Source organism: Hippocampus comes, unplaced genomic scaffold (assembly GCF_001891065.2).
Source record: "Hippocampus comes isolate QL1 unplaced genomic scaffold, H_comes_QL1_v1.1 scaffold625, whole genome shotgun sequence".
In the NCBI taxonomy this organism is placed as follows: domain Eukaryota; kingdom Metazoa; phylum Chordata; class Actinopteri; order Syngnathiformes; family Syngnathidae; genus Hippocampus; species Hippocampus comes.
The window spans coordinates 65,702-80,494 of record NW_017805859.1 but is presented as its reverse complement, the minus strand read 5'-3'; the positions used below and the strand labels follow the sequence as shown (position 1 = coordinate 80,494).

Below are 14,793 nucleotides of genomic sequence, written 5' to 3'. Positions count from 1 at the left end.
CATTTTCGTCAATGAAATAAAATAAACACAAAAAGGCTTAAATTAAATAGAAAGAAAACAAACTAGTTACATCTCACCTTGATAAAACAAAAACTATAATTATTATTCATTTTCAAAACCATGAAAAATCAAGCCATTGTCCACGGGAGCCAACTCATGAAGAAAGGTTTCACCTTCGCTTCTCTTTTTAGATGAGGTGACCTGCGACGCCAGCGGCGACTTTCAGTGTGACAACCATCGGTGCATCCCGCTCAGGTGGCGCTGTGACGGCGACGACGACTGTGGGGACAATTCTGACGAACGCAGCTGCAGTGAGTCCTCACCACACTTTGTGTGTGTGTGTGTGTGTGTGTGTGTGTGTGTGTGTGTGTAATTGCTTTATCTTGTGGGGAAATTCGTAAATTACAATTTCATACTTACCTTAAATCCTGGGATTTGAGGTGAATTGAAAAATTGTTTTAGTATATTTGTTTCTTATTTTCCCATATTCAACAGAGTTGAAATCAATCAAACTGCATAATGTCACAGTGACTTACAATAATATTAGGCTTATATTTTCTAGGAATAAAATCCCCGAGAGCCACGTATTTTTTGAGTTGGCACTAGTTGTCAAAATTTTAAGAACCTCTGCCTCAGTCTCGCTCTTACTGAGAATTGTGCATGAAAATAGAGCACCGAAGGCGAATAAATCTTCTGCCATGCTTTTATCAAGGATGATTTTTTTTTTTTTTTTGCAAGAGGCTTCACACTTCTGCTGACAGCTGGCTGCCGTAAGAGGAGACAAGCGAGCTTATCAGCAGCTTGAGAAACAGTCTGTCCTCAGGAGATAGGGAGTCTGTCACCTTTGACCATTACCGAATTAAATCATGCCTGAGAAGGTGCTGCTTAATAAGGAGGAAACCCGATTTGGAGCCTCGCTGGTGCTGCTGAACTTACAGAGGCCGAGGTGTTTTTCTTGGGGTCATTATAAGGAGTAAAATAATACAGAGACCTTGAAAGCATGTTAATGTGTTCCTTGGCTCTTGATAAATGTGTCTCAGATGATGGAATTTGTGAAAATCAAGAAATATCTGCCTTTTCCCTCTCCTCAGCGCCACGCGCGTGCACCGAGAGCGAGTTTCGCTGCGATAATCTGCACTGCATTCCCGACCGTTGGGTCTGTGACCATGACAACGACTGTGAAGACAACTCGGATGAAAGGGACTGTGGTGGGTGGAGGCTCTTTGTTTTGGCTGGGGGGGGTCTGGCTGTTTGCGAGTAACTGTGGACCACCGTGCCAAGACGCAATAAAACGGGCATTTTTGAGCAGAGGAGACAGACGGGACCACCTGTCATCTTTTATTCAGACAGAATGAAAGCTTCCATGCGTACACTGACTGGTGGAGTAGGAGGGGGGACAATAGTTGAGCATGTCACACTAAGACTTGATGATAGAATATAAGCAAGTACATAACAACAAGTTATTTGGAGGGGGAAGAAATGATGTAAAATTCTTTAAAAGTCATTCATTTCCAATCATTCCCAATTCAGCTATTTCATGTATATGTTGCCAATGAATTGTCTTGTATTCACAACAGAATCGTAACGCCCACAATGTTTGTACGTGTAACGAAGTGATCCAGCAATGCGCGTGTGTTGCAGAGCTACGGACGTGCCACCCTGGCTACTTCCAATGTGGAAGCGGACATTGCATCGCCGACCGCTTCAAATGTGACGGCAACGCCGACTGCGCGGACTACACGGATGAGTCGTCGTGTCGTGAGTTTGGACATTTTGATGCTCGCTTTTGATTGCAAACATGTTTTGTTTTTTTGGTGGGGGATGATTTTGGTGCATTTTAACATGGTGGTGCTCCTCCTCAAACAGTGTGCGGCCGCACATAGCGCACACACCAGAAACCACTTCATGTTCATGTTCAGCATATTTTTATTTATATTTTATTTTTATATATTTTTATATACCCGTATATATTTATTTGTTTGTATTAGATTACAGCGATAGCCGTGCTATTTTGAATGAATTTCACAGATCAGCTTGGTAGCAATGCTCTACATTTACTTTGTTACATTTAGTAACTTTTTGAATAAAACGCATTGGTCAGAGTAGTTTTAATGCAACATACTGAGATTCAATTTTATGCTTGATCAATTTTCGGTTTCATATTGAGTTTTCAACGTTGTGTTCCTGACTTTTAGCACCACGCTTCCCAAACGGCACCCACTGCCCCCACTTCCTGTTTGAGTGCAAGAACCACGTCTGCGTGCAGCCTCACTGGAAGTGCGATGGAGACGACGACTGTGGGGACAATTCCGACGAGGAGCTTCACCTCTGCTGTAAGGAAAACGCATGCGCAGGGAGTCCATCCATTTCCAAACTTGTCACGTGTCATTGTCAACTTTGTACCCGCAGTGACAGTCAAGTGTGAGACGCAGTTCCGTTTCCGCTGCGATAACAACCGGTGCATCTACAGCCACGAGCTGTGCAACTCGGTGGACGACTGCGGCGACGGCTCGGATGAGAGACAAGAAAACTGTGAGAGGATTTTGAAAGCATCCATTCCTTTATTGCGTGCTTCTCTATCAATCCTGGAGTGTGATGTTTCTGTCCGTCCAGGCCAAAGCCCCACACACGGACCCTGCGCTGACGAGGAGTACAAATGCAGTAATCGACAGTGCGTTCCTCTTCAGTACGCCTGCGATGATTATGACGACTGCGGGGACCAATCGGATGAACTCGGCTGCCGTACGTAACGACTCCGACCGCGACTCAGCCCAAGTTGTCATTGAATATTCCCTGAAAAATGAATAAAAATGACATTTTTATTTGTGAGCTAAAACCTCCTTTGATTGATCTTATTTGTGTAAATGCATCCGGCAAATTGGGAAAGGCCAACCTAACGTATTGAGCGTGACTTTGTTTAGCCACTGACAATTACTTACTACATAATTCGATTCTTGTTTTCTTGTTTCGAGCTGCAGTAAACGCTCAACACATTATTGCATGCTTCCCTATCAGACCATGAGAGCACGCACTCTTGCAGTGCCCACATATGTGAACACAACTGTACTGACCTGACCGACGGAGGCTTCTTGTGCTCCTGCATGCCAGGCTACCGGGCCAAAAGTGGCGAACGACACACCTGTGAAGGTATCAGCATCCGGTTCCTTCTAACCAAACGTTGATAGAGAAAGTCAAACATTGTCATACATGCTTTAAACATTTGAAATTGTGCTAACTGTTGAAAGCAGATGTTTTATTTTGAGTCGCCAGCAAGATGGTCCCAATACTTTTTATGTTTACGCTCAACTTTGTCTGTTTGGGGGAAAATAAAAAAGATATCAACGAGTGTGAGGTGTACGGCATTTGTCCGCAAGAGTGCAAGAACACAAAGGGAAGCTACGAGTGTTTCTGCGCTGAGGGCTTTGTCTCCTTTAGCGAGCCGCGTGGGACCCATTGTGCCGCCCAAGGTAAGAAAGGGCTCTGCAAAGACACAATTTAACTTGATTTGAGGGTTGCACCTCATTGCTCAAAATGTATTTATCTGTATCATAAAAGGAAACCCACCAGTACTTCTCCTGCCGGATAACGTCCGTATCCGCCGTTTCAATCTTTCATCGGAGCAGTATTCAGACTATGTGGACAATGCCGAGCATATCCAAGCTCTGGACTACTTGTGGGATCCAGACAAACAAGGCCTTAGTAAGGATATACTTTTTTTTGGTTTTGTTTGTCTGTAGCAACAAAAAGAATTGCCGACATGATCACTTTCTTGTTTTAGGTGTTGTGTACTGGACAGTTGTGGGTCGAGGGTCAGAGTTTGGCTCCATCAAACGGGCCTATATGACCACCTTCAATGATCACGGCAGCAACCCGGTCAGAGACATGGACCTCAACCTGAAATATGTGGCCAATCCCGACGGCATCGCTGTAGATTGGGTTGGCGGGTAATTCACCGGAGCTTGTTTGGTGTTTTCCTTTTTGGCCCCGTTGGCCATTGTTTCAAACGTCCACCTTCGTTTTCAGGCATATCTACTGGACTGACGCTGGCACCAATCGCATTGAAGTGGCCAAACTGGATGGGCGTTACAGGAAGTGGTTGGTCCACACTGACCTCGACCAGCCCGCTGCTATCGTCGTCAATCCCGCACTTGGGTATGGTTGCTTGACTTGGATTCAATTGTACAATGTGTTGTATAAAGATTGATCACTGTAATGTGGTCCTGGCAGAACAATGTATTGGACAGACTGGGGTAGGAAACCCAAAATCGAGTCCGCATGGATGGATGGCCAAAGCAGGCAGGTGCTGGTCAGTGAAGAAGACTTAGGCTGGCCTACTGGTCTGGCTCTCGACTATCTGAATGCGCACAGGATTTACTGGTGTGACTCCAAAGAAAACGTCATTGGGTCCATGAAGCCTGATGGCACAGACAGGAAGATCATCATATCAGGAGGTCAGAGTCACGCGTTATGGTCCCAGACATTTGGTCACAATGAGACATGACAAGAATGCATACTGATGGTACAGTACCTGTATTGTGTCCATGGTTTCAGATATTGGGAATCCATACAGTCTGGACCTGTTTGAGGGCCACGTGTACTGGACAACAAAGGAGAAAGGGGAAGTGTGGAGGACTAATAAGTTTGGGAAAGGAAACAAAGTCAAAGTGTTAACTATCAACCCCTGGCTGACTCAGGTTCGCATTTACCAGGAGCACCGACACAACCACTCAGGTCAGTCGTTAATCACACAAGTAAAAAAAAAAACAATGCTCTCGATTCTCCTGAAAGGAACTTTTGTGCTTCCACTGTACATTGTTTGCTAATATATTAGACTTGTATTGGGTGTATTGTAACAACAACTGAAAGGTGTACGTGAATATACATATTTGAGAGCCTTTCCAATCTGTGCCACACAAGAAAAAAAAATGTAATACCGAAGATATAATGGCATTTTTGGAAGATTAGTGGACCCGTTGACCAGGACGTGACAGTGGCGATGAAACGCTTGTAGCGCACAAGCCAGAAATTCAGACCAACTTTGTAGTTGCGAAAATGTAAATTCCAGTCTGTCTGTCTTAAATCAAGCTAGCTAGCTAAAACTAGCTATCTTAAGATAGCTAGTTTTAGCTAGATTTAATTTTTAAAAACATCTGGGGTACCCTATTAAGTCATTTAAGTTACAGTTTAGTTAGTTGTCCAAACAAAGGGTTAATTGGTCTGACATTTTTATTATCAAATAATTACTTTATAATGTGACTTTTTTCATTGTCTATTATTTATTTAACATCAGTTGTCTCATTGGCGTGATTCTGCTTTGCTCTCAGTGCCCAACCCTTGCAAGAATGTTTGCAGTCACCTGTGTCTACTCCGGCCAGGTGGTTACACTTGTGCCTGCCCTCAAGGTTCCTCTGCGCTGGATTTCGACTCGGGCGAATGCGATGCAGGTACACCACAACCTGACTGCATGTGCTGTCTTTGCCCCCGCTTGTGTCTGTCATCACGTGTTTGGCTGCTCCCCTTGTGGTTTGATTTGGTTGTGAATTTGTTTTATTTTTGCTTGATTTTATTTTCGCCCGGCTTCTTCTTCTGCAGCCATTGAGGCACCGGTCGCGATGCCTCTTGCATGCAGATGCATGAATGGTGGGACCTGCTACACTGACGAAGGAGGTCTGCCCAAGTGCAAGTGAGTGTCGTTGCTCGATGTTTCATCGCAGTCCATCAAAGTTCACCCGGTATTTCATCATCCTGTCTTTTGCAAAGATGTCCTCACGGTTATTTGGGCAGCTACTGCGAAATGGGCAAGTCTCGAAGCGCTCCCACAGGAACAGGTACTACGGCATCATTAACCAGCGAGATCCAATATAAGAACCGACTCACAGATGATGCACTCACAAATACTTAAAACTGCTGGGTTTAAAGTAACCCAAATTGGGTTGAAATAGCTTACCCGGTGTCAGATCTAAATGGGGCGGAGCCAATAGTGGGTTATTTATACCGAGCGCATTAGATTGTAATGTAATCATATTCTTTCTGTCTCAAGCTGTGGCAGTTCTACTCGCAGTCATCATCATCATCATTACTGGAGCTTTGGCAGTCGGGGTCTTCCTCAACTACAAACGAACTGGATCCTTCATCCCTTCTATGCCAAAGCTGCCTAGGTAGCTAAGCTTTTGCCATCCTGTTCAAATGTACACGTGGTGCAACTGATGCTTTCCAAAGAGTCTTAAATTAACGAAATAATTATGTTTTCCTAGCCTTAGCAGTCTGGTGAAATCTAGCGACACGGGGAATGGAGTGATGTTCCACTCGGGTGATAACGTGGACCTCGGACCAACGCGCATTGGAGTGTCCTTCATCGATACCGCCATGCAGATGGTGAGTTCTACCTGCAGGAACAGAGACTAGAAGGTGGCGGGAAAAAGACAGCATCTATAAAGACCATCAAAGCATTTTCACTCATCAGTCACTTGTGTGCCGCTCACCAGAAGCTAATGCTAATCTTTTCATCCAGTAAAACTTGATGCGGCTCTGCTTACCTTTTGCGTTTGACATGATAACAGAGGAAAAATACCTGTAGGGGAAAGATGATGTTTCTTTGTGATGTAGCGTTTCAGAAAGTGGCTCTGAATCTTCACACAGCCTTGCCGTCTTAAGTCATGGGTGGAAAAGCTCAGTGCGGGGGCGGTTACTTTGTAAATTAGCCCTACTGTTTGTCCCCTTTAAGGAAAAAAAATGTTGACTATGTGTTTGGGAATGAATTATTTCTTTTTATTAATGGTAGTCCAATGTCACCATAGGATGATCATTTTGCCATGGAAGTGGCGAGGCATCCTGTCACCTTTGAGAATCCGTTATATGCTAACACAGCCGCCATGGCCGCTGACCCAGCAGTCATCCATGCCTCGCAGGTACACAAGCACACCTCAAACGTCTTCAAATGCCTGACACACAAAGTGAGTGGCCGGAAGGCACATCAGCATACATTCTTAGCCATTCGCTGTTTTTAGAATGTTTCAGAACTTCAATGTTTATATGGGGTAAGACTTAGGCGACATTATTTTTGTAACAATCATTGATGCAATTTTTTTTTCCCAGTAAACCCCAATAGATCAAATTGTTTTGAGAACAGTCGATAGGAATAGTTGATAAATCTCATTTCCTCTTTACTTGGATATTTTTTAAAACCTTTCTAATGGCCCAGCAATTATTAATTTGCTCTTCAGGCGTGTACACAAAACTAACATTTCACTTTTTTTTTTTTGCTCATGAACAGGTTACCGTAAACTTGAGTGGCGAGAAATTACAGAACAACTTTGTGAACCCGGTGTATCACACAGAGCTGAGCGGGGGCCTTGTAAACACGTCGACCAAACCTGTTGAAGTCAGTCTCTTCTTATACTTGATTATCAAGACGAGGCCTAATTTGTGTGTATTGTATAATTTTGCATTATCATTATTACGAATAAGTCTATCTTAAAATAAGGAATATAATCTTCCCCGCTATTGTCAGGGGGACAGACACCTTAGCCTTACCAAAAATACCAAAAAAGAATGCTTCAAAGCCCTAATTTTGTCTAAAGGAAGTTTCTCAGCTAACTCCAAGATAGTTTTTGGCACCAACATGCCACAAAGTGGCACCAAAAGCAATAATAGGAACACTTAAGCAAAGAATGTAGGGCAGGTTCTGTGAATTGTTGGGAGAACAGTGTACCCCATACTTCCATCGGTATATTTGGTGTCAATACGCTAGTTTCACAATATTGATTAAGTTTTCTGAGGCTGGCTATGTGAACTAGTTTTAAGAAATCAAATGTTCATATAATTACATTTTGTTGTTTTTTTAATGCATTTTTGTTTTGCAGTGGTAGTATACAAATACTGTATGTACAAAGTACGTCAATTAATGTGTGATGAGTGTAACTTTTCTAGAAGGAGTCAACGTGGAGCTTATTCAAGCGCAAACTCAAGCCCAGCAGCCCATTTGAAAACCAGTCCTACTCCAAGGTGAGTTAGGCTAGATTTTGAATTGAAAGAATCAGTTAGATAAGATAAGAAAACCTTTATTAGTCTCGAATTCATTCCTTTATCAATTCACAGCAGCAAAAGCGGGGGCCTTGTAAACATGTCGACCAAACCTGTTGAAGTCAGTCTCTTCTTATACTTGATTATCAAGACTAGGCCTAATTTGTGTGTATTGTATAATTTTGCATTATCATTATTACGAATAAGTCTATCTTAAAATAAGGAATATAATCTTCCCCGCTATTGTCAGGGGGACAGACACCTTAGCCTTACCAAAAATACCAAAAAAGAATGCTTCAAAGCCCTAATTTTGTCTAAAGGAAGTTTCTCAGCTAACTCCAAGATAGTTTTTGGCACCAACATGCCACAAAGTGGCACCAAAAGCAATAATAGGAACACTTAAGCAAACAATGTAGGGCAGGTTCTGTGAATTGTTGGGAGAACAGTGTACCCCATACTTCCATCGGTATATTTGGTGTCAATACGCTAGTTTCACAATATTGATTAAGTTTTCTGAGGCTGGCTATGTTAACTAGTTTTAAGAAATCAAATGTTCATATAATTACATTTTGTTGTTTTTTTTAATGCATTTTTGTTTTGCAGTGGTAGTATACAAATACTGTATGTACAAAGTACGTCAATTAATGTGTGATGAGTGTAACTTTTCTATAAGGAGTCAACGTGGAGCTTATTCAAGCGCAAACTCAAGCCCAGCAGCCCATTTGAAAACCAGTCCTACTCCAAGGTGAGTTCGGCTAGATTTTGAATTGAAAGAATCAGTTAGAAAAGTAAGAACAAAACAGAAATTACAGGAATTCATTCCTTTATTTTTATCTTTTTATTTTTTGGACAGATGAGGGACGACAAGTCCGAAGGAAGCAGAGGCGGCGACCCCTCGACACCGGAGCCCTTTGCCCCACCGCCCAAACCTCAAAGGAGGGATCATCATCATCATCACCACCACCATCATCATCATCATCCAAGCACCTTTTCACCAACCGAGGACAGTTTCAAAGACACGGCCACTCTCGTTAAAGAGGGGTTCAACAGCACCGATCTCTCCGCTGAACAAAGCGGGGCTGTGAAAATGCTGCCCATTACAGGCGCAAGACACAAGCGCCCCCGGAGCTGTCCAGCAACGACAGTCAAATGGCGCCGACATTCCTCCCAATCAAAAACAGTGCTGGCATACCCATGCTGCCGAGAAAGCAAAACCACCAAGCACCGAGTCTCCTCCTTGATGAATGTCGTGGCCAAAAAATGCTGAAAACAGTCCACATCAGGTCCACACGACGTAACAACAAACACAAAGTGACAAAACAAACAGAAAAACAACAAAAAAAGCAAGGAGAAAAGTAAGAACAAAACAGAAATGACAGGAATTCATTCCATTTTTATTTTTATCTTTTTTTTTTTTGGACAGATGAGGGACGACAAGTCCGAAGGAAGCTTAGGCGGCGACCCCTCGACACCGGAGCCCTTTGCCCCACCGCCCAAACCTCAAAGGAGGGATCATCATCATCATCACCACCACCATCATCATCATCATCCAAGCACCTTTTCACCAACCGAGGACAGTTTCAAAGACACGGCCACTCTCGTTAAAGAGGACAGTGACGTATAACCCCGCCCTCACCGACGGGGAATCACACTTTGCACAGAATTTATTTTTTTATGCAGCCTGTGGGGAATAAAAAAAAAAATGAATTGTTATATTCATAAGATATATATAATGTAGTGGTGCCTTGAGATACGAGTGACCCAAATGAGCTGTTGTTCAGCAGAAGGAAATTCCTGTACTTCAAAAAAAGAGGCTTCAAGCCGTTAAAGGCCACTCCCACTTGAAGTTTACTGTCAAACTGAACACAAAACTAAAATAATTATACACCCGTGTATGAACAACAACCACATAACCTTTTGCTATCTTCATGCTAACACAAAATACAAAATGCCATTGCTGTAGTTGATAGCAATGACTATTAGAACACAAACAGTGCATCAACACATGTAGAGTGACAATATAACCATACTCACAGGCATATTTATGTTATCCTCTGCAAAAGAAATAAATATATTATACTGTCTCCTGGCAGCCACGTTCCAGGAGCCACAATCATTATTCACAAACAGTTTTATTCTATTTCGTTATCTTTTTCCATTCTATTTAATTGCCCTTTTACAATCTATTCCATGAAGTACATGTAACGTGCTATTTTTGTACGACAAAACATTTTTTTTTTTTAAATAAATAAAGCCGGTACCGATTATTGTCATTGTGATCTTTTTATATTAGTAATGATATTGCAATAACAGAAGGCAATTGTTTGAAACAATATACTTGAACATGCTTGTGCATGGATGTTAATTTATGTTAATGATTATCTCCTCGAGCCACGCATGCCCTAAGAATGCAGATGAGTTATTTTCTACCCAACGTGAAGGCATTTCACAACTCAAACAATCACAAATAAAACTTGCTTTCTCTGATCATTGACAAAAAGCCTGTCCAGTTAAAATTGCTGCTGCTGAGACGTGACTGAATAAACGTTTGAATTGGGTGACCATCCCCAAGTTCCTCTTCATCACCTCCTCGCCGCTGCAGGTGAAGGTAGAAGCATGCTGATAACAAAGTCGGACACGACGGAAGGCAGGTAGGACAACGGGATCCAGAAAAGTTTGGCGTCCCAGCCGGCGGTGTAGCGCGTGCGGGGGAATCGGGCAGTCAAGGCGTGCTCCATGCAGCTTGTCACCAAGGAGATGCGTGAACTGCACAGGATGCCCATGGAGAAGGCCTGCGCCTTCACGTCTGCAAGGTCACAACGTTGGACACATTTTAGTTAACTGAAATCCAGTGGATCACCATAGGACAAAAATGACCTGGAAGTGCTTTATTTGTGTGAGAGAGGTAAATGTGTTTGTTTTTTCATTTTTTTTGAGATCGTAGAGCCCACTTTTTACTCACAATCATCAAGGTATGTCTCTCCATAGGAGCTTTTTGTTTCTTGAGGGAGGCGAGTCCAGACCCTTTTGAGGTCAGCTTCTATGAGATCCAGTCGTGTCACGTTGGTCTTGAAGAAACCAGGTTCAATGATGCTCACTTTGATACCAAAGTGCTGCATGTCTTGCCTAGCCAAGAGTGACACACTCATTTAACACATATACAATATGTACTGTTTATATAGGGACATATACAAAATATTCTACACAAATCATGTTTGATGCCATTAATTGGTTCAAGCTCCCACTTTCCCTAAAAAATGTTTGCAATCTGTTTTTTAATACAAAAATAGCACTCTATAATGCAAGGCCCCCTGCATACTTGTCACCGATGGATTCACCTATTTCCTATTCATGGATTATTTTTCCCAATATTTTTTTAAACTCACCATAATTACATTATTAAATAGGATGTAAATAATTTGACTGTTTTTGGAACATATACTTGTCACCGATGGATTCACCTATTTCCTATTCGTGGATTATTTTTCCCAATATTTTTTAAAATATATTTTTTAAAACTCACTATAATTACATTATTAAATAGGATGTAAATAATTTGAGTGTTTTTTTGGAACATCTTTTGTGTTTCAGTTCAATGGACATTATACTCCTCCTCCTGGTAGGTGCCCCATGGCCAGACTAATAAAGGTTTTTCTTATCTTATCTTATCTTTTGTGTTTCAGTTCAATGGACATTATGCTCCTCCTCCTGGTAGATGCCCCATGGCCCCCTGGGGGCAGTATAATACAGATATCCACACCCACACAGAAGAGTGAAGAAGAATTTCACAAGTGACTCAAGCGGCAGTAGTATTAGTCATTTTTCCTCAAGAATATTTACCTGTAAGTTTTATTAGATTTGTCTAAATGTGTTGCTATAATATTTAGGTTCAAATATCTGTTGCTTAAAGTGATGTAAGACTGGGACACCAAAGCTGTTCGTGAGCCTGTCTATATTTTGCATCGTGTGTTAGCATTAAGCTAAACGAATTGTTATAAGGCTAGGTGGTTGTGTGAAATGCACAACATTTTGTATCATTAATTCTCTTTTGTTTTGAGTTTAGTTCAGCCCTTCCAACAAAAAGAAGGCGACTTTGCTGTCACTAACGGTGCTGGTCCGCGTACCTGAGGCCGTCCGAGAATGCCTCCAACCCCCACTTGGAAAGACAGTAGCCTCCCCCGATGAGCGCCAGTCGGCCCAAAATGCTCGCCACGTTCACCACCCGGCCCCGAGCCTTCTTCAGGAACGGGAGGAAGTGGAGCGTCACGTCCACCGCGCCCGTCAGGTTCACATCCAAAACATTTGTGAAATCCTCCAAGTGCATCCACTCTACCGGGCCTATCGGTGTGGATCGGCCAGCGTTGTTCACCAAACCCCACAGACCTGCAGAGGAAAAAAAGCCGGCTCATTAGCGGCAACTGAGAGGTCGAGGTAAGGTTACTCTATTGGCTCGCTTTTATCTATTTATCTATTTAGTTTTCATTTTACACGCTCCAGATTTTAAATCCCACCTGTAGGACGCCAATCGGGGCCCAAAAGCAATTATGTGGAGGCTGGCTGTTATTGTACACAATTGCAATCCTGCCCTCTTGTGGCGGAATGAAAAAAGAGAGAAAATAATCGAGGACAGCTTGAGAGTGTTTCCGAGGCTATTTGCAATGATCTACCCATTAATGGACTGCACACACTGTGACAAACACAATACGGGCTTTTTAGCCACAGCAACATTTGAAATTATACGCTATTACCGTAAAACACAAATTCATATTGTCCACTGTATGTCGACGGCTTCAATTAGGGGTGCAAAACGGGCCCTCATAGAAAGCTTGAATGTGTCAGCGGCTGTGAAAAGTGTGTGGGATGCTTATTCTCTCCCTCCACATTGCATTAAAAGTATCTATCCAACTTGTCAGTAGGAGGAGGAAGAGTTGATGAGGAGGAGTAGCCAGGAGGCGGGGTGTCAATCCAGGTTATCTCTCGGCGCCTCACTCGGACTGGCACTCTATCAGCCCGCGGCCCCCTCTGCTCCTCACCCGGCTCACCTCGCTCTCCCACCTCTTTGCTCACAAACTCCCGCGCTCTCCTGATGCTCTCGCCGTCTGTTACGTCCAGGAGGAGCGTCCTTAGCCTGGGGGAGGCCGAGCGAGCCAGCTCAGCCGAGCCTGTCTCGGTGAAGCACGCCGCTATGACGCGGAAACCTTTGCCATCCAGCCGCCTGGCCAGTAGGTTGCCGAAGCCGCTGTCGCAGCCTGTGATGAGCACGTGCTTGAGGTTAAAGGCGTCCACCTTGAAGGAGTCTCTAATGTACCGGCATGTGGCGGCGAGTGAAGCCACAAGTAGGAAAGACGTCAAAACCAGATGGGACACCAGAACCTGAAATGTCATATTTCATTTTTTCCTGTAGGCAACATTTTCAGCCCTTTAAAATTGAATGAGAATCATCAAAATACCTCTAAAATACCTGATGTCACTCCTTCAGTCACCTGAGAGGACAAAAACAATTACAAAATGAGTTCTCATGGTTTCAATGAGCTAAATTGCATTAAAAAAGTTCTGAGAAAGGCTCTGTGGTCAAAGGCAGCAGTGCCGAAAGTTTAGGGACTAAATAGGACAAGTGGTTTAAATCAGCGGTCCCCACCCCAACCTTTTTTGCCCCAACGACTGGTTCTAATGTCAGACAATATTTTCAGGGGCCGGCCTTTAAGGCCGGATAAATACAACAAAATGATATGATATGACTTGCATGAAAACTGGTATTTTTGTAACATAATAATAAACACAAATCACAACACGAGGAATGTCCGATCTGGCTGCAACACTCTCTCGTTGCTACGGTAATGCTTTACACGTGCCTCGGGGGTTGGGGACCGCTGGTTTAAAGCAGTCCCTCCATTGAGCAATATGGGGGAATGTCAGCTTAACCACCAGTGAATCAACAGTTGTTTGTTGACATTCAACCTGCAGTTGCTGCAGCCAACGCATGTGACATAATGCAGATGTGCTATTTTTTCAATGCAAAATCATGTTCATTCCATTTTTCCAATTTTTCCATTTGATATGGAAATGCATTTGAATGTTGTGTGAAAATCATGACACCTTAATTACAATATTTATTTGAAAGAAAAAAAAACACATTTGCAGCCTGCTGCACATATTTGATTTGGCAATGCTGCAACCTCTAATCATAAAATTAAACAGACCAAAACGAAAAGTAATGAAACATTTTTGTGTGTTCAATACTTTATCCCTGTGTCATTTCACATTGTTACACACAACTAAATTTTTTAAAAATCTTATTAGTTCTGCTTTTTTTGCGTGTATGGATGACTTTGATTGTTCCACACATCTGGTGAAAATTTCACATCAATAGCACCTTTGGAAATGTATTTAGTGTTTCAAAAAAATGGTGACTGTATGTACGTAATAACAGTTCATTAAAACAGGCCCAAACATAAAGAGAAAAAAAATCAGTTACCTCATAATATACTTTACCCATTTGTTTTATGAATACACTGAAGAGCTCTAAGGTTATAGTTTAAAAATAAATACACTTACCATGTCTAAAGGGGTTGAAATATTGTCTCCTCATTAGCAACTCTTGAGTGAAGTAAGACGAGTGTGGGCTTGTGCAACATGCATTCTTTTGTAATGATAGGATCCCAACCTAAAATGAACTTCACGACATCACGCCAAGCAGGCAATAAACACAGTTCAATGTCCACTTATAACAAAAACTTTTATTTGTTTTCTTGATATACGTAGTGCATGCTA

General features: G+C 42.6%; 2 protein-coding genes across 2 annotated transcripts; one reads left to right on the top strand and one right to left on the bottom strand.

Moving 5' to 3' along the window:
• Positions 1-162: 162 nt before the first annotated feature.
• Positions 163-10,081, top strand: LOC109526949 (low-density lipoprotein receptor-related protein 2-like; the record flags this gene model as incomplete). Its single annotated transcript, XM_019888531.1, has 23 exons — positions 163-311; positions 1,092-1,208; positions 1,642-1,758; positions 2,196-2,333; positions 2,410-2,532; positions 2,614-2,742; positions 3,016-3,147; positions 3,336-3,467; positions 3,556-3,699; positions 3,779-3,944; positions 4,024-4,152; positions 4,228-4,451; positions 4,552-4,731; positions 5,325-5,444; positions 5,593-5,683; positions 5,761-5,828; positions 6,041-6,158; positions 6,255-6,375; positions 6,798-6,908; positions 7,274-7,381; positions 7,933-8,004; positions 8,876-9,017; positions 9,588-10,081. Coding segments are annotated over 23 exons (2,890 nt in total), but the record flags the coding sequence as incomplete, so codon positions are not given.
• Positions 10,082-10,302: 221 nt separating this feature from the next.
• On the bottom strand, positions 10,303-14,754 carry rdh1 (retinol dehydrogenase 1). The gene is made up of 6 exons (XM_019888535.1): positions 14,578-14,754; positions 13,473-13,505; positions 13,065-13,395; positions 12,147-12,405; positions 10,985-11,148; positions 10,303-10,828 (listed from the first exon to the last, which is right to left on the bottom strand). Exons 1-6 carry the CDS (start codon positions 14,578-14,580, stop codon positions 10,605-10,607), a joined length of 1,014 nt encoding a protein of 337 aa, XP_019744094.1. The 5' UTR covers positions 14,581-14,754; the 3' UTR covers positions 10,303-10,604.
• Between the last annotated feature and the right edge of the window lie 39 nt (positions 14,755-14,793).

Bases quoted from the DNA above. Each gene is read 5' to 3' on its own strand.
- rdh1 (XM_019888535.1), bottom strand. The intron at 13,396-13,472 runs GTATTTTGATGA...ATGACATTTCAG, and splicing joins TGACATCAGGTATTTTAGAG to GTTCTGGTGTCCCATCTGGT. The intron at 10,829-10,984 runs GTGAGTAAAAAG...GTGACCTTGCAG, and splicing joins AGAGACATACCTTGATGATT to ACGTGAAGGCGCAGGCCTTC.